The sequence below is a fragment of the Diceros bicornis genome, chromosome 5 (genome assembly GCF_020826845.1).
Source record: "Diceros bicornis minor isolate mBicDic1 chromosome 5, mDicBic1.mat.cur, whole genome shotgun sequence".
Classification (NCBI taxonomy): domain Eukaryota; kingdom Metazoa; phylum Chordata; class Mammalia; order Perissodactyla; family Rhinocerotidae; genus Diceros; species Diceros bicornis.
The window spans coordinates 14525541-14545742 of NC_080744.1; the positions used below are offsets into that span (position 1 = coordinate 14525541).

The following is a 20202-nucleotide window of genomic DNA, read 5'->3' on the forward strand; positions in this document are numbered from 1 at the left end:
AACAGAACTTTAAATTTATTTTAAACATTTTATTCACAGAAGTGTTAGAGGAAGCTCTTGTAGGAAATGACAGTGAAGGCCCACTATGTGAATTGCTTTTTTTCTTCCTGACTGCCATCTTCCAGGCGATAGCTGAAGAAGAAGAGGAAGTAGCCAAAGAGCAAATAACTGATGCTGACACCAAAGGTCAGAATTCAGTATTATTGCTGATTGATAGTAGCTTTGTAGTGAAACTAATTTTTGAAGGTTATTTTAAAATTAACTTGGCTTTTACAGTTATAAAATATAGTTGTTCAAGTTACCTGATTCTTGAATTATATACTAACAACATGTTATCACTGTTTTATAAAGACTTTGTTTTAATGTATCCTGCTTCTGATGATCTTAAAAATATTTTTTCCTCAATGTATCTTGCTTTTTATTCCTTTAGATTTCTTCTATGATTTAGGAGCGTTACAGATTTCATTGACCATTATCTGTAATTCCAAGAGATTCTGCTAAATAGCACTGATTTTTTGCCCCCACCAAAGGAAATATTTAATTATTGTTATTAATAATTTAAATTGAAAATACTACTGCTGATTTCATTTCAGATCTGACAGTTTTTAGATCAGAGTTAAGTAAAATTTAATTTTTTTGTTTCATTAATTAGTTTGAACTAGGAATTTTACCCTTTAAATTCTATGCACTTAAATATCTAATATGAGTCAGTGTGTGGTACATATTAATGTAGGAATAATTCTTGGGGAAACTCTTTTTTTATTTTTAAAACAGAGTATGTTCACTATTTTGTTTAGGATTTATCTCAATCAGAAGAATTGTTAAGCATTTATATTAAGAGATTGATTTGGCTTCCTGAGTAATACTCTCTGTGAACTTTGCCACATATGAGATTTAGGATCAGAAGCTTTATTAAAAAATACTTCAGTATATTGCATAAAAATTCACAATAAGAATTAGCTATTGGGAGACATCTTGATAGCAGAATCTTGGTACAAAAAGATGAGACATTCCTCCATTCAGATAGTATTGTTGGCCTTAGATAATTTGAGCTCATTTTTCTTTATTCCTGGTCCCTGAAGCAGCAGGATGATGATGAGTATCCATCCGATGTTGGTTGCCTTTTGATTTTACAGCCTGAGTTCAAGCAAAATATATTCTCTAGCTTGAGCATTCTCTAGAGTGCTAACATCATAGATTCCTTATGAAGGCCATTTTATAATGTAGTCCCCATTGTCATCTCAGATGACTTAGTTAAATGAGACTCTCCTAAAGGGAAGACGGAGGGTAAATCCATTTATAAAACATCTGAAGGTTTTCTGAGATGACAAGTACCAGCACTAAAGATGGATTATCTAAGACAGACAATGTAGCAAATATTCATTCTTTTAGCCATTAGGTTGTCTTAATAACCAGTAACATCACAGGGTTGTAGACCAAGTTCTGACCTTAATACAAGACATAAAGCTGAATTTAATTCAGGATTTGAAGCAGAAGAATTTTGTAGTTTTGGAAGTCCTGATGACCAAAAGTGAGGTGACAAGAAAATTGTGTTGGAAAATCAGCTAGCATAAAGGGGAAATATATGCGACTGTTGTTTTTTGTATTGCCATTATATTTCCTGTTCATGATTTGTTTGACCTGTAATTTTCATAGCTCTACTTCTAAATGGGACTGTCTATATGTGTAAATATAAGGTCTACCTCTGAATAAGTACTGGCCGTTAAATAAAGGTTTCAATGCCCCTTTTGAAGATATTTATTTAAATGTTAGGGAGGGGAAAAAAACCATACTTGGGAATATATCACCCGTCTCTCACTTCCCTATTATTATTGGCCACATTTTACATGGTTATTTCAGTTTCAGTAAGGGTCCTAGACCGTTATTATCTGTTTCACGTGTTTTCACATGTTCTCCCATCTCAGTAACAAAAAAGCTTTTCCACAGTCTTCCTAGAAGCAATTGAATAGTCAGATGGGATTGTATATTCTTTTACTTCCTCTTTAGCTGGTCTTATTAGTAAGGTGTTTTCTGCTATTTCTGGAAAGAGGGAAGTTGGGCAGAAGAGAAAAGCATGACTTTATCTTGGTGATGAGGAAATTGAGGTTCAGTGAGGTTATTTACTGAAGATCGAATAGCTAATAAGTGATGTAAGACATTATATATGCATCGTTTCATTTAATCGTCATACCACCCTTATGAGGTAGATATAATTATTTTCTGCCTTTTACATATAAAGAAACTTAGACTTAAGGAGTTTAATTAACTTGCCCAAAGACACATGGCTAATAAGAAGATGATGGGATACAAATTCAGGCAGTGTGGTCTACAGCCTCATAATGGCTGTGCTATATTGCCTCATAATATGGCAAAGAAGTTGAAAATTTGAATATTTGTTTCCCTAGCATTGCCTATAAAATTATCTGTCTTCAAGAAGATCTAATTTCTTTGGTCTTTGGTCTCCCTGCTTTTATATCAACTCTTGGAAATTTTGACGAGCAATTTTTAAAATCTTATGTTAAAAATATCATTTCCTCTCTTCATCATGAACTTAAAAGCCCTTCAAAGTATGGCAACAAGACCATCCTACTTATATAAAATAGTTTTGTGTTTTTGCTGATATCATTGTTTAGTGTTGGAATTGTATGTACCTAATTCTAGATTACTATAATGACAAATGTACTGTTTCAGATAGTCATAAAATACAAAGTTCAGCCATATTCTCTTGATATGATATCCACAGACAAGTGAGCATCTCTAAGCAAATTCTACAGTGATATTTACAGTTTCTTGAGAGTATCACTTGGTAGATAATTGAGTTTAGGAATATACGTTTTTTGTGTGTGTGTGTGTGTGTGTGTGTGTGAGTGTGAAGAAGATTAGCCCTGAGCTAACATCCAATGCTGATCCTCCTCTTTTTGCTGAGGAAGATTGGCCCTGAGCTAACATCGTGCCTACCTTCCTCTACTTTATATGGGACACCGCCACAGCATGGCTTGACAAGCGGTGTGTCAGTACGCACCCGGGATCTGAACCTATGAACCCTGGGCCGCCGAAGCGGAGTGCGTGCACTTAACCGCTGCGCCACCGGCCCGGCCCCCAGGAATATACGTTTTAACATGTTAGTTTAACACAATTAAAAGCAAACTGTCATTTTGTTGGTTGTCCAATTCCTAAGCCTTTGTCCTAGAAAATTATAACTTACTATAGATAAAGTAGGTTGAACATGGTGATTGCTGCCATGGAAAAGAGCCAATACACTTTTATACCTCGGTAACTAGGACTGTTATTAATTTTTTTGTTTGGCTTTATATGTAAAATGAAAATTGAGGAAGTTTTAGGTCTAGTATTTCCCTGGTGAAGAAGAATATAATGTCTGTCATTTGGGCTAGGTTCGTGGCTTGGTAGGAATAACTTCTGCATGTATACAAAGTTTAGTCAGATAGCTTCTATGTGGTATTGTTTATACTTTAAATGCCATGAAATTGTCAATGATTGTAATCAGACATAATCCCAGAGCTGCCTTTTTCCTTTGGTGAAGGACAGCAGTTCTGTTCTCTAAGGTTCATTTAGTCAGCTTGTGCATTTTGGGAAGGGAATCCTAATGGAAGGTTAAGGAACCACAGAACCGGTTCAGCCCAGTGGTTTTCCACCTCTAATCCACGGAGCCCTACAAGTTGTACAGGGATTTCTCAGTGCCACTGCAGAACAGTTGGAAAGATGAAGGGACAGGATTGTCATTCCCATACCCCATCCCCTTTAACAAGGGCATCTTTTATCTCTTTTGTATTTGGCTCCCAAGAAATATTTGAAGAATTTGAAAACTGCTGATCTAGACTCACCCCTTTAAGAAAAATGAAGCTGATTAAGTGACTTGTCTAAAGGCTACATAAGCAGGAACTAGGGACTGGAGGAGCTAAGACTAGAAGATACGTTATCTGACTCTTAGACTGAAGCTGTGTCCACTGTACTATGATATCACAGAAGGGATTTTGTAAGCTTAAAGTTTTTTCATAGTTGACACTTTAGTTTTTTTTGTCATCTATGTATTATAATTAGGAATAATTGTGTATACTAATGCTTTAAATACATTTGTGCCAGTAGATTTGCTCTTTAGTCCTATTTGTAAGCTAAGCACTGTTTTCAAGGCTAAAGCAATTTACTTAGAAAGTACAGGGAAGTCTTTCTATTGTTTCTTGGATCGGAGAGTTTTCAAAATAAAAACAGGAAATTTAAATGAAGAGGAGAAATCAGTGGTTAAGTGACAGCAGTGCTGTCTTTAAGTTCTTTTAGCTCTTTTCTGTGCTGGTTTTGTGATGATTACAACCTATACTTTGTTATGATTCAATCTTATAATACTTATGAAAGACTAGTTATGTTCAAATAGATTCTGATTTTCAAAGTAGACTTTTCTAAAGTTATATTGAGCAAGGAGATTTGTTTTTAATTCTAAAGTGCATTTTACCATTTTTTTGGAATGCGTATGTGCATCTTGTTGGTAACTTGGAACTTGTCTTCTCTTTGTTAAGTAAGGAAAATATGGTGTATAGTGCATTTCTTAGGATTTATAGTTTTAGGTGGAGACTAGGCAGAAAGTGAATGATGCTTGTTGTACCTAGTGTTTGGTTCTTTTGAGCTTCCTGAATGTTAAGCTGTTTGCTGTTTCTTTCATCATTTTAAAAGGGCATTAATCCCAAATATTCACGCTGTGATTTGCACTAGAATAAAGTATTTATTTCCTTAAAGATTTAACAGAGGCTTTGGATGAAGATGCAGACCCCACAAAATCTGCACTGTCTGCAGTTGCATCTTTGGCAGCTGCATGGCCGCAGTTGCACCAGGGTATGTGTGGGTTTTATTTTTTTGATTGGCTTTTTATTTTTAATTTTATAAAGGTACATTTTACATTGCTGAGGATTTATTCTTTAAATTCTAAATGACTATTTCATTTTTAACAACTATAGGCTGCAGTTTGAAAAGCTTGGATCTTGATAGCTGCACTCTTTCTGAAATCCTCAGACTGCACATCTTAGCTTCAGGTGCTGATGTAACATCAGCAAATGCAAAGTACAGATATCAAAAACGGGGAGGATTTGATGCTACAGATGATGCCTGTATGGAGCTTCGTTTGAGCAATCCCAGTCTAGTGAAGAAACTGTCAAGCACTTCAGTGTATGATTTGACACCAGGTAAACTTGGCAAGTTGGAATTTGTATAACCTGCCTACTTCCTACCCTCTTATGCCTCATACATGCCCAGAAAACTAGGTAGCTGATGAGAAGTCTTAGATGATAATCAATTTTAAAAGAGAAAGAAAAAAAGCAATCTTTAAAAAAAAGTTTGTTGGAATACAGTTGTGACCTAAATTGAAACTACTATTGTTATTCATATTAGCTTTCATTATTTATGATTTTCTTTTCTTTTCCATTTGGATTTTCTGTTATTTTAAAAATTTGTGGTTAGTCTACTACATCTACTACGTTTAGGAGGAGAAGTGAGAATTAGCTAGCTTTTACTTTTATTCATTAGCATATTAGAGGTTTAAGCTGTAGCTGCTAAATTCTAACATTCACTTGAGTAAGCGTTTGAGGTATGAGAAACAGCACATAAAGTTAAGATGACGCTATTTTTCACTTCCTTTTTTAAATAAAAAATTATAATGTACAAATATAGAGTTTAATATGCTCAATTAAGAGAACATATAGTAAAAGTAGGTACCTTAATTCCTTACATTCATATAGTTTTTATAATTTGTGGTGGTGTTTTTGTGCAGTCTTTTCAGAGTAACAGTTTGCTTATTGCCATTTTTTAAAAAATTCATGTGATTATAATTTAGTTTGGATCTGAACTTTATACATAAGCGTAAAATTAAAACTTGAAAAATAATTCTTTGTAATTAAAAAATTTTTCATGTCTAACTTAAGTAGTATACAAGGTAGTCATTAGTATTTGAGATGCCTTGTGTATCATATAACTGTTAACTTGGAGTCCAAGTTGCTTTTTGCTGAAGACATGCCACTGGCATGTTTGATCTTGGGAGACTTTTCCCTGTTCTTTATTAAGCATTTTCACATTGAGCCACAAATTAAAATTTTTCAAACACAGTTCCTTTTGTGTCATTGATAATATAGAAATTATTTTTGACAGGAGAAAAAATGAAGATACTTCATGCTCTCTGTGGGAAACTACTGACCCTAGTTTCTACTAGGGATTTCATTGAAGATTATGTTGATATATTACGACAGGCAAAGCAGGAGTTCCGAGAGTTAAAAGCAGAACAACATCGAAAAGAGAGGGAAGAAGCAGCTGCTAGGTAAGAGATAATCCTAGTCAGTTTTGCTAATGAAAGCTGTTTATTTCTTTGTATCTAAAACCATATTTCACGTAACCAATAACGTAACATTGGTTCACACTGATGTTTGATGGCTGTACTAAGAGGTTGTGAATGGATTGCTACATTATGGTTTTGTGATAACGTTTGGAGCACTTTCCACAATTTGATGATTAAAGGCAAGATGCTAAAAGTTAAAAGTATTTTTGCATCAGATAGACTATAATATTTTATTTTAACTTTCAGAATTCGTAAAAGGAAGGAGGAAAAACTTAAGGAGCAAGAACAAAAAATGAAAGAGAAACAAGAAAAACTGAAGGAAGATGAGCAAAGAAATTCAGCTGCAGATATGTCTGTGGGGTATGGTTTGATTACACTGCTCATCTGGCTTTATGTAAAGAATAAAAATTAGCACCTTATCTAAAATGTTTTCAAAATTTTTAGAAAACTAGTTTTCTATAGGTACATCATAATTGTGTTAGTGAGTCTATGAAATTTATATATAGATAGTCCTCAAGTATACAAGTGTTATGTTAAAAAATTACTTCCAGGGAATCTAGAACTCATTTTCTCATAGAATTACTGTTATAAATGTTAATTTCCCAGAAAACTTTCAATAGGCTATTTTTAACCAGTAATATATTTCTAGCATTAATAGGAATATCTCCCCCCTCTACCACCATCATCATCACAGTTGGACCCTGTGTTTCACAGAGCTCCTCTGAGCTTATCAAGGAATAGGGATGAGATTGGAGGTCTTGGTAGAAAGTAAAGGGAGAGGATAGTAGCACCTTAAGTAATTTAGTAACTGCCTAAGTATTTTACTGCATTTCAAAATATTTGGGATGAAGATTGGCTTTGAAGACAAGTGGGAAGTTTTCCACATTGTAGATGGCAAACCGTATTCAAATTCAGCAGAAATAATCTTTTTTTTTTTACACAATCTGCAAAGGAAGGTTCTAAAAATTCTATTTTCCAAATTAGTGCATTGACTTTTGATTATACTCGCATGTAAAAATACATATTAAGTCTTAAGATCATAGGTCACAAACTTGCAGCAGCTGTGTTTTATATGGCCATCAACAATACTTTAAGAAATTTAATTTGGATACCTTAAGAAACCTAAATGACACCTAAAGCACAAGCAACCAAAGAAAAAACACATAATTGGACTTCATCAAAATTAAAAACTTTTGTGCTTCAAAGAACACTGTCAAGAAAGTAAAAAGACAACCCAGTGAATGGGAAAAAGTATTTGCAAATTACGTATCTGATAATGGTCTAATATCCAGAATATATAAAGAATGCATACAACTCAACAATAAAAAGACAACTCAATTAAAAAATGGGCAAAGGCATTTTTCCAAAGAAGATATACAAGAAATGCATGAAAAGATGCTCAACATCAATAGTCATTAGGGAAATGCACATCAAAACCACAGTGAGTTACTACTTCATACTCACAAGGATGGCTGTAATCCAGTTGAGGGACAATAACAAGTGTTGGTGAGAATATGGAGAAATTGGAACTCTCATACATTGCTGATGGGGATGTAAAATAGTACAGCTGGATAAGTTTGGCAGTTCTTCAAACAATTAAACCATATGTTACCATATGACCCAGCAATTCCACTCCTAGGTATATACCCAAGAGAATTAAGAACATATGTTCAGGGGCCGGCCCGGTGGTGTAGTGGTTAAGTTCACACGCTGCGCTTTGGTGGCCCGGAGTTTGTGGGTTTGGATCCCGGCTGCAGACCTATGCACTGCTTATCAAGCCATGCCGTGGCAGGCATCCCACGTAAAATAGAAGAAGACAGGCACAGATGTTAGCTCAGGGCCAATCTTCCTCAGCAAAAAGAGGAGGATTGACAACAGATGTTAGCTCAGGACTAATCTTCCTCACCAAAAAAAAAGAACATATGTTCATCTAAAAATGTATACACGAAAGTTCATAGCAGCATATTCTTAATAGCCAAAAAATGGTAACAATGCATATGTCCGTCAATTGATGAATGTATTAAAAAAATGATATATTACTTCTGTGGTATATCCATACAGCAGAATGTTATTCAGCAATAGAAAGGAATGGAATTCTGATACATGCTACAGTGTAGATAAACTTTGAAAACATTATGCTAAGGAAAGAAGCTAGTCACAAAAAGCCATGTATTGTATGTTCCCATCTGTATCAAAAGTCCACAATAGGGGCTGGCCCGGTGGCGTAGCAGTTAAGTTTGTGCACTCTGCTTCGGCGGCCCGGGGTTCGCCAGTTCGGATCCTGGGCTCAGACCTATGCATTGCTCATCAAGCCATGCTGAGGCACTGTCCCACATAGAGCAACTAGAAAGATGTACAACTATGACATACAACTATCTACTGGGGCTTTGGGGAGAAAAAAGGAAAAATGGAAGATTGGCAACAGATGTTAGCTCAGGGCCAATCTTCCCTCAAAAAAAAAAGAAAAAAGGTCCACAATAGGCAAATCCATAACAGAAAGTAAATGAGTGTTATCAGGGGTGGTGGGGAAGAGGAAATGGAAAGTGACTACTAATGGCTATGGGATTTTTCTTTTAGGATGATGAAAATGTTCTGGAATTAGATAGGGGTAATGATTGCACAACCTATGAATATACTAAAAACCACTGAATTGTGCACTTTAAAATGGTGATTTTTATGGTATGTGAATTATATTTCAATTTTTTGTAGATTTCATAAACTTTTTCCAGTTGTATGGCAATATAATTGACATATAACATTGTATTAGTTTAAGGTATACAATATAGTGATTTGATATATGCGTATATTGGGAAATGATTACCACGAGTCTAGTTAATATCCATCACCTCAAATAATTACAAATTTTTTTTCCTTGTGATATCTCAATTTTTTAAAAAAAGAAAAATAAGCATATTATAGATCCCACCACTTCATATTTTTTATACTTATCTAGCCTCACTCATTTACATTATCTCTCTGGCTCCTGAATACATTTGAGTTTGCAAACCTCGCTTTGGATGTAGAACATAAATGGTGGAATTTATTTCAAGGTTCATACAATTTTAGTTTTAATTTGGACGATATAATGGATTAGATAAAACATCCATATTGTGTTCATTCTACCTACTTCCTATATCTGAAATTTTCTGCTTGTCTCCTCCACTGTTTGTCTACTTATCTCCTTGCTGCTCTGAGCCACCATCACCTCCCTGCCTGCTTCCTGGACAATGGCCTCTTGACTGCTCTCCCCTCATCTACTTTTTCCCTGAAATCATTTTCCACATAGCAGCCCAAGTGCTTTCTAATCATATCATTTCCCTTTTCTAAAAACTCTTCCACTTTCGTCCCGTTGCTGTTTGAATAATGCCCTAAAGGCCCAGCATGATCTAACCCTGCCTTTTTCTCATTCATATCTCGTATTACTTCTTTTTCGTATACATTCTCCTCAAAATTATAAGCTCCTTCCTTTTCCCTTCAGCTCAGTGCCTTTGCACAGGTTCTCCTCTCTGCGAGACATGGAGATTTGTTCTTACCTACCGCCTCACCCCTCCCCGGTCTCCCTAGTCTCACAGTTAAAATGTCTCTTCTTCAAGCAAGGCTTTCTTGATACCTAAGACTAAAGATTTGGTTCTCCTTGAAATGCTTTCATAGAACCTTGCACTTCTGCTTTTTTAGTACTTATTACAAATTTTGATTTTACACTGGTTTATGTAATTATTTATCTTTTTCCTCTGCAAGACTCTAATCTCTGTGTCATCTTGTCCACTGCTTCCTAAGCATAATGCCTGGCACTTTGTGGGTAGGCAATAAATATTTCATGACTGCAATTATATTTTCATTAATGACTGTAATCTTTGGTTTTATCCTTAAGGGAGGAAGAAAGGGAAGATTTTGATACTAGCACTGAGAGCAAAGAAATAGAGCAAAAGGAGCTAGATCAAGATACGGTCACTGAAGATGAAGATGACCCAGGATCACATAAAAGAGGCAGAAGGGGTAATACAGAAATTTCTTAAGGACATGCTTGCTTGTTTTTAATTGATAAGGCACTTTATTAATTCATCTATTCTGAAATATAATTAGATTACTTCCATTTGTGATTCCAAGGTGTGTTTGTTTTTTAAATGCCCAATTCATAGCTATGATAAGTTTTTTAAGTGATGACCATTTTGTTATAAAATGGTGTTATAAAGTTACATTAGTATATTTATGATTAGGTCTTTATTCACATGTCATTTATACTTTAGAGAAGAGAAACAATATTCATATCACTTAATAGGTCAGTTTCTCATAACTTCAACTTCTGGTCAGTCAGCGAGTTTTGTGGAGTATTTGTATTTACTACTTTATATTAGGCCAAATAGAAGTTTTTGTTCTATAACGTACTCATTCAACATGCATTGAATGCCTCTTTGATGCTAGAGATAGAAACATCAGTAATGCTTGTAATTGGTGTCATATTGCTGAGAATGGAAATCTCTACCCTCTTAACACCTTAAAATAATTTCACAAATTGCTGGATCAAAGGGAATACATTTTTTGAAAGCTGTTGATACAAATTACTTCTGAAGATCTTTAACCATCTTCATTTGATAACTGTTGAAGGAAATCCTTAGGTTTATTCTGTGCCTGTAATTTGGATGGTAACTTTTTTTTTTCTACATTATTTTCTAAATGGTTGTTATAAGTAAACAGAAAATCTCCTTTATCATGGAGGCCATATTCTCTGATTACAGTGCAATTGATTTAGAAATCTGAAACAAATAAACCTCATATGATTAGAGTTTTAAAACATACTTCTAAGTAATAGATCAAAGGAGAAACCATAATGGAAACTAGAAAATATTTAAAACTAATCAGTACAGCATATGAAGACTTGTTGGTGACAGTCCCTCTGTTTAGAAGAAAATTTATGGCTTTGATACATGTTAGGAAAGAAGAAAGGCAAACTGAGGTAGGCATTCATTTAAGAAGTTAGAGGTAGAAAGTAGAATAATTCCACCAAATATAAGGAAACAATAGAGACAAGTAGAAATTAAGAGAAAATAAAACTACAATAGAGAAGAACAACAAAGCCAAAAGTTTTTTCTTTCAAAAAGACACAAACTAGACAAACCTTTCTTGAAATTGAGTTTTTTGGGGGGGTTACCTTAAACAAAATTAAGGCCAAAAAGGGAAGCAACACACTACAGATAGAGTAGAAATGTAAAGATAAGGGGACAACATATAAAATTTTATGGCAATAAATTTGGAATTGGAGGCAAAATGAGAAAAACCCTAGAAAAATATAAATTTTAAAAATGGATTCATGAAAAAATTTAAAATGTGAGTGGTAAAACCATTAAAAATCCTGAATCAGTATTAAAAATATTCCTATAAAGAAAACATTAGTCCTAGACAACTTTATAGGTGAATTCTGCCAAATTTTAAAGAAGCAGATAATTCCAACCTTATACAAACTCTTTCAAACAAAAGAAATAGAAAGAAGAAACACTCCCCAACCATTTAAGCAATTTGACAGTGACTGAAACAAGAGAGAAGTTTAATTCTTCAACACATCATAAAAGGCCAGGCAGGTCACCAGGAATCCAGGCTCTTTCTGTCTTGTTGGTGCTGACATTCTTAGGGTTTTGCTGCCATCTTCACATTCCAAAATAATTTATCACCATGTCTCCATTCTAGCTAGTTGGAAGAGGGAAAGAAGAAAGAGAGGCATAACCCAGAGGTTATGTATAATGCTTCTGCCCCCATCTCTTTGACCAGAAGTTTCTCATGTAGCCAAACCTACTGGGGAAAGAGGGTCTGGGAAATATCCTTCTTTGGAATTGCTAGGTGCCCAGCTAAAAGTTAGGGGTTGTGTTACCTTAAAGCAGTGGTTAGTAAACTAAAGCCCGTTGGCCAAATCTGCTCTGCCAGCTGTTTTTTATATAACCCATAAGCCAAAATTGGTTTTTACTTTTTTAAGTAGTTGAAAAAATTTAAAAAAGGATAATTTGTGACATGTGAAAATTAAATGAAATTCAGATTTCAGCGACCATAAATAAAGTTTTATTGAACATAGCCGTGCTCGTTCATTTATGTATTGTCTGTGGCTGCTTTCATGCTACAGTGTCAGAGTTGAGTAGCTGTGACAGAAACCAGATGACCCACAAAGCCTAAAATATTTGCTAGCTAGCCCTTTAGAGAAGTAGTTTACTGACTCCTGCCTTAGAGGAAGGACTAAACGTATGTTGCAGAATAACAGACTCTGCCTCATTCTCCAGTATGCAGAGGGCAGATTTTTGTGTATTCTTTTATATTTAAGTGTACCAATTTCTTATTAACAGAGTGTATTAGTCTGTTTGTGCTGCTGTAACAAAATACCTCAGACGGAGTGGCTTAAAGAACAGAAATTTATTTTCTCACAGTTCTGGAGGCAGGAAGTCCAGGATCAAGGTGCCAGTAGGGTTGATTTCTGGTGAGGCCTCTCTCAGCTTGCAAATAGCACCTTCTCACTGTGTCCTCACATGACCTTTCCTCTCTGCCCACAAGTGGGGAGAGAGCACTCTGGTCTCTCTTCCTCTTCTTAAAATGACACTAGTCCTGTTGGATTAGGGCCCCACTCTTATGATCTCATTTAACCTTATTACCTCCTTAAAGTCCCTGTCTTCAAAATACAGTCATATTGGGGTTTAGAATTTCAACCTATGAATTCTGGGGACATACAATTCAGTCCATAACATGTAGTAACTTGAGGTAGCTTTGTATCATATATTTCTAATGAAAATTTAAAATATGATGATGATGATCAAATGTTGTTTCAACTATAGGGAAAAGGGGACAAAATGGATTCAAAGAATTTACAAGGCAAGAAGAGGTCAACTGTGTAACAAGAGAGCATCTTACTGCTGATGAAGAAGAAGCTTTAAAACAGGAACACCAACGAAAAGAGAAAGAGCTCTTAGAAAAAATCCAAAGTGCCATAGCGTGTACCAATATCTTCCCCTTGGGCCGCGACCGCATGTATAGGCGATACTGGATTTTCCCTTCTATTCCTGGGTTGTTTATTGAGGAGGATTATTCTGGTCTCACTGAAGACATGCTGTTGCCTAGACCTTCTTCATTTCAGAATAATGGACAGTCTCAAGATCCTCAGGTATCCACTAAAACTGGAGAGGCTTTGATGTCTGAATCTACCTCCAACATTGACCAAGGTCCATGTGATGATTCTGTGCAGCTGCCAAAACCAGTGCATAAGCCAAATCGGTGGTGCTTTTACAGTTCCTGTGAACAGCTAGACCAGCTTATTGAAGCTCTTAATTCTAGAGGACATAGAGAAAGTGCCTTAAAAGAAACTTTATTGCAAGAGAAAAGCAGAATATGTGCACAACTAGCCCGTTTTTCTGAAGAGAAATTTCATTTTTCAGGTAAATTTTCAATGAAAACTATTTCCCTTATTTTTCTCTCCTCATAATCTCTGGTTCAGGAATAAACATTTTTGAAACTATTAGAGCTATATTTAAAACACCTTATCTTTCATTTGGACCGTGCTCTCAGTTTACAGGTTATAGAAACAAGGTTCTCGCGATTCCACTGTGTTCCATTTGGATTGTGAAGAACACATCTAGCAATGTGAGAAGATGCATACTCTTCTGATCTCATTCCTTGATCAGTAGACTCTGAATACCCAAGATGCTACAATTGCCATCAGTTTCAGAGATACTGATAGTGAGTGAGGTCACTCACTAAGGGTTTTGGCTGAGGGTCCAGGGACAGGTTCCATTAGTGATCACTTCCTTGGAGATTGGCTGCAAGGGCAGATCAACATTTCCTATTTGATGGCTGGTTCATTGATGACAGATAAGAGGAAGCAGTAAGGCATTTTTAGGTGTAAGTTTTTATATTACTAAATGAGATTCTCTAGGTAGAGAACTCTTAAATTTCGGGGCATAATACCATGACTACTTTAGTTCTCTTCAGGATTAAAAACTGTAGATCACAATTCTTTTTTTAACAGCATTATTGAGATTTAATTTATACACCATACAATACACCCATTTAAAGTGTACAATTCACTGGTTTTTAGTATATTCAGATATGTGCAACCATCACACAGTCAATTTTAGCACATTTTCACCACCTCAAAAAGAAAGCCCATACCCTTTAGCTACCATCTCCCCATAGACCTAAGCAACCACAAATCTGTTTTCTGTCTCTGTAAATTTCCTGTCTGAACATTTTATATGAATGGTATCATATAATGTAAGGTTTTTCATGACTGGCTTCTTTCACTTAGCATCATATTTTCAAGGTTTGTCTAAGTTGTAGTATATATCAGTACTTCATTCCTTTTTATGGCCAAATAATGTTCCATTGTATGTATATACCACATTTTATTTATCCATATGTTAGTTGATGGACATTTCTGTTGTCTACCTTTTGGCTATTATGTATAATGGTGTTATAAATATTTGCATACAAGTTTTTGTGTCAACATATGTTTTCATTTCTCTTGGGTATGTACCTAAGAGTGAAATTACTGGGTCATATGGTAATTCTGTTTAATTATTTGAGGAACTGCCAGACTGTTTCCCAAAGGGGCTGTACCATTTTATATTCTTGCCAACAGTGTATGAGGGTTAAAATTTCTCCACATCCTTGCCAACACTTGTTATTATCTGACTTTTTGATTCTAGCCATCCTAGAGGTGTGAAGTGGTACTTCATTGTGGTTTTGATTTGCATTTCCTGAATGACTAATGATGTTGACCATCTTTTCATGGTCTTATTGGCCATTTGTATATCTTCCTTAAAAGTCTATTTAGGGCCGGCCCCGTGGCTTAGCGGTTAAGTGCGCGCGCTACGCTGCTGGCGGCCCAGGGTTCGCATCCCGGGTGCGCACCAACGCACTGCTTCTCCGGCTATGCTGAGGCCGCGTCCCACATACAGCGACTAGAAGGATGTGCGACTACAACATACAACTATCTACTGGGGCTTTGAGGGAAAAATAAATAAATAAATAAAATTAAAAAAAAAAAAAGTCTATTCAGATCCTTTTTTTATTTATTGGATTTTTTATTGGATTATTTTTCTTTTTATTATATATTCTAGATACAAGTCCCTTATCAAATATATGACATGCAAACATTTTCTCCCTCCTTTTTTTTTTTTGCACTTGAGGATTTACTAAGTGTTTTTATATCCATTATCTCGCAATCATAACCGTCACATGGGATAATCGTATTTTTTAATAAGGAAATCATAATAAAGATATTTGATAACTATTTCAGACAAACCTCAAACTGATAGCAAACCTGCATATAGTCGGGGAAGATCTTCCAATGCACATGATCCATCTCAGATGTCTGCAGAAAGGCAGCTTGAATTGAGGCTGAGAGATTTTCTTTTGGATATCGAAGACAGAATCTACCAAGGAACATTAGGAGCAATCAAGGTTTGTACCTGTTCCCACTTTTAGTTTACCTGATTACCAGAATTTTGGTCGTATTTGTTAATTTATTAGATATAGGCAAGGTATGTATGTTTTGAGTAAATACCAGGGACTGATACATTTTTTATGAAAATTAAGTTTATTCCCCCATATCAAAATGTTTCTATATGGTTAGAAATCTTTCTTAAATATATTATATGACTATCTGCTTTCTTAAACAGAATTTAATGAACATAAATGAATTTTTTTAAATATTTATTTTCAGTGTTTTAAAAATCTGTTTTATGGTAATTTCATCTGAGATGTTGAAATGTGTAAGGATATTTTCTTCTTCCTTGACTAGCTCCTGCTGCTCTGCTGAGTCTGGTTTGTTTATTGGTTTCTTTGTTACCTTTTTAAAATCTGTAAGTAATTCATGCTTGATATGTGTGTTCTGTTCATTCCTTTGCTGTCATTTGTCACTTTTTTGCTACTATCAGCTGACCAATCTTAGAATTGTTTATGATTTCCCTATATAGAGAGTAAGGTATTAAAGCTTCCATCTATGAATGATACAAATTCCATTTTGGCCACTTAGTAACCTTATTTTTAGATCCGTTTTTGATTCACAATCTGTTCTAGAATATCCATGAATTTTTCATATGTACATTGAACCTCATACTTCTTAGGAAAAACATATGCCTTTTTTCAAGGTTAGTAAATTTGGGTTTTGTTACAGGTTACAGATCGACACATCTGGAGATCAGCATTAGAAAGCGGACGGTATGAGCTGTTAAGTGAGGAGAACAAGGAAAATGGGATAATTAAAACTGTGAATGAAGACGTAGAAGAGATGGAAATTGATGAGCAAGCGAAAGTCATAGTAAAAGACAGGTACAAGAGGGTTTTTCTAAAGTAACCATCATTTTCCCTTGCCCCTTTAATTATAAGTTTTTTTAAAGTAAATGTTTCTTTTTCTTCAAAAACTTGTTTTAAAATCTTATCGTGAAGACTTTAATATTTGTAACCACTGAAATGATGATTTTGCTAAACCTCAGGCTCTCTGTTACTCCACTTTGTACTAAGGCAGCCAAAAGACAACTTGTTAGGATAATGATAATTTCTCAAGTTTAAAAAAAAGTCTTTGAACTTAAGGTTTTGTTAACTTCAGAAAGTAACTTTATACTACCCATTTTTTTTCTGTTGGAAAACTTAGTAAATTATGGTAGACTTACATACTATTTGAACTATTAATCAGAACCTATATCTATAGATAGATACTTCTACTTTTCAGAGTTATTTTGGATAGTATCTATCTTTAAGGAGTTTATTGTCTAGGAGGAAATGGTGGAGAGACATGAAGTAGCGATTAGAGAACAGGGTAGGAGTCTGGCAGAAGTAAATGCCCCGTCGAATGTGGTGTGTAGGAGGGCTGCTTGTCGTGGTAGAACCTGGAGGACAGCAAGGTGAGTGCTAGAGGGGGTGAGTGCAAACCTGAGCCCTAAAGTGGAGAGGATGGAAGACTGGGAGGGAAGACCGTGTACCAGAGGCTCTCAGTGAGTGGGCTTGTATTTTGAAATGACCATTTTAGCTGCAGCACAGAGATGTATTGCAAAGGGAGTAAGACTGGAGGCTGAGGACCGAGTGAGGAGGCAGCTGTAAGTGTCCTACCGAGTACAAGTTGAAGCAAGAGAAATAAACTGCCTAAAATTCTTATCCTTTAAGGCCCATCACAGTGTGACCTCTCTGAAGCCTTTCCCCTAAGCCTTGTCTCATCCACCTTTCCCCCTCCAAATATTTGCCCTGCTGACTTCCTTAAGTGACTTGATATTTAGTTTAGCTTTTGATGCATGTGTTTTTCTCCCTTTCCTACTAGCTTATGAAGAGTTCTTTGAGATTAAGGAAACTGTTTCTTACACAGGTGCAAGTAAGCATTTGGATGAATGAGTGGATTCAAGTTTTAACTAATAGTGTTTTTAAGTATCATAAACTTTTCATTGTTTTAATTGTAGACTTTTGGGCATAAAAACAGAAACTCCAAGTACTGTCTCAACTAACGCAAGTACACCACAGTCAGTGAGCAACGTGGTTCACCATCTGGCAATGGCGCTGTTTCAGATAGAGCAGGGCATTGAGCGGCGTTTTCTCAAAGCTCCACTGGGTAAGTATCTGGTTTTGGTTCAAAATATTAGTTATATTTTAAATGATTTTGAAATTTCCCTTTAATTAATAGAACTTTATTGGCTGACATAATGAAATTGATTAATTTGAGATTGTACTTTCATTTCATAAAGAATTCATTTAAAATATGAGTTCTTTCAGGTAAGATTTATTTTTTAAATAGTACTTAAATACTATTTTTTAAAATTTATTCTAGATGTTCATTTTAATGAATGTCTTTTTAACTGTTTTCTGTCAATCTCTTCTTTTGTGAAAGTTTCATCAAAAGAAAGATTACCAAAACCTGCGACTAGCCAGACCCTGAGTAATCAAAGATTGTATATAAATTTTTTCTGTTCTTATTTAAAATAGAACCCCAAAGAAGCTACTTAAATGTCCACCATTAGGGGTATGGTTCAGTAATGTGAGTCACTAACCTGTGTACTGTGTAAGAAGTGCTAAGTCAAAAATACCAAGTGTTATAGGGTACACAGATGAGGAAATGCTCTATAATTTATGGTTAGGATGATAGAAATAATACTATCTGGATCATGTTTCAGCAATTTATTTAAATGAATATGCATTTAGGGACTAATCTAGGAACATAATATATCTTTAGGAAAATATGAGTTTCAAGTTTCAAATCAATTTTCATGTCAAAACTGCTTCTACTTCCCTGTGGTCTTTCTGAAATATTGAATTAATTTATAATTCATTGTATCAAGATAGTTTATATCTCAGTAGTGGGGTACTAGAAGAAACAATTTTTTAAAACCATATCTTTTTGGTCTCATTGAGAGAGCAACTTGAATAGACTAAAATCCTTTAAAAATTATTTGAATATTACCTTGTTGAGTAGTAAGAACAGTTTTCATAAATAGATGGTGCTATCAGAGCAATTTTGGAATGTGAATATGTTTGTAAAATGTCTATTTTTAAATTGACGAGCTGATGGCCAGCATCTCATTGTTCTAATAAGCCTATTCATACTTTTTATAAATTGATAATTCCACCATAAGCTTAATAACTCACTTTTCATATTGAAAGTAGCAGTTGTAAGAAATAAGATACATATGATCACAGCTCACAAAGATATTAGAGTTTGTATTTGCTATATCACTCTTATTATCCAGTCTTCAATATTCAATATTTCTTGCTATTTTCTGTGTCTAAATCAAATTATGTGTACAAGGAATCTCTCTATATTATTTCATACAACTACATGTGAATCTACAATTACTTCAATTAAAATTTCACGGGGCCGGCCCAGTGGCGTGGTGGTTAAGTTCACTTGCTCCGCTTCGGTGGCCTGGGGTTCGCAGGTTCGGCTCCCCGGCGCAGATCTGCGCACCACTTATCAAGCCATACTGTGGCGGCCTCCCATATAAAGTAGATGAAGATGGGCACGGCTGTAGCCCAGGGCCAATCTTCCTCAGCAAAAAAGAGAAGGATTGGCAACAGATGTTAGTTAGCTCAGGGCTAATCTTCCTCAAAAAAAAATTTTTTTTCAATTAAAAGTTATTTGTAAATGTTGTAGCTCTTATAAATGTAAGATATTACTACTACTCATTAATCCTATGATTCCCAAAGGGGTAAGGGATAAAACACAATTCTGCTATTTTTCCACTTCTGAAATTGCCATCAATTAAAGTTGTTTATCAAGTTCAAGGAGAAAAAAAGTCAAATTAATTGTTTGGTGTGTCTATATTTTCATCAGCACATCTTATTAAATTTTTAGACAAAGGAAAAAAGTTAACACTGGGAGATGTTGCAACTTATATCTAGTAGGTAATATAAGAGCTGAGAGCTATAGTGTTCCTTATGCTGTTTTGTATACAGCAGTGTTAGAATATTCATTTCATCCTGAGAGATATAAAAGAAACAATTTTAATTTGGGATCTTAAAAATAAGTGAAATAAGAAAAGTTCAACTTAACTTACTGTGGTGGTAAATGTTGGTCAGAGTCAGATGTTGATCATTTATAATTTGGATGTTACCATCTACCATTGCTGCCCCATAAAAAGTTAATAGAATAACTAAGGTCTGTAGCTCTTTATGTTTAAGCCTTTGAGGGGTCTGTTTTGAATGGGACAGCATTCAAATGCTTCTGGAGTTTTAAGATAGCCTAAATATTTGGAGCAAGGGAATCAAGAACATCCTTAATCTGGGCAAGAAAAGGGGGTTCTGCTTTATGAATGTTTCAGATAGAATATATATTAAAATTTTCCATTCCCTGGATAATTTTTCAACATAGCATATTAACTATAGTAGGAATTTTCCCAGTTTAGCTTCAGAGATTATTT

At 35.0% G+C, this 20202-nt stretch overlaps 1 protein-coding gene across 2 annotated transcripts in view; it reads left to right on the forward strand.

Annotated features, from left to right (window-relative positions):
* Nucleotides 1–20202, forward strand: part of BAZ1A (bromodomain adjacent to zinc finger domain 1A) — an 85469-nt gene that overhangs the window by 53374 nt on the left and 11893 nt on the right. The window contains exons 11-20 of one of the 2 annotated variants that reach the window (XM_058540732.1): nucleotides 40–186; nucleotides 4747–4842; nucleotides 4965–5189; nucleotides 6148–6313; nucleotides 6578–6691; nucleotides 10203–10327; nucleotides 13141–13737; nucleotides 15600–15763; nucleotides 16479–16633; nucleotides 17752–17900. In XM_058540732.1, the coding sequence (XP_058396715.1) occupies nucleotides 40–186; nucleotides 4747–4842; nucleotides 4965–5189; nucleotides 6148–6313; nucleotides 6578–6691; nucleotides 10203–10327; nucleotides 13141–13737; nucleotides 15600–15763; nucleotides 16479–16633; nucleotides 17752–17900 (1938 nt within the window). The remainder of the gene's footprint in view (nucleotides 1–39; nucleotides 187–4746; nucleotides 4843–4964; nucleotides 5190–6147; nucleotides 6314–6577; nucleotides 6692–10202; nucleotides 10328–13140; nucleotides 13738–15599; nucleotides 15764–16478; nucleotides 16634–17751; nucleotides 17901–20202) is intronic. The other variant, XM_058540733.1, reaches the window with a different exon arrangement.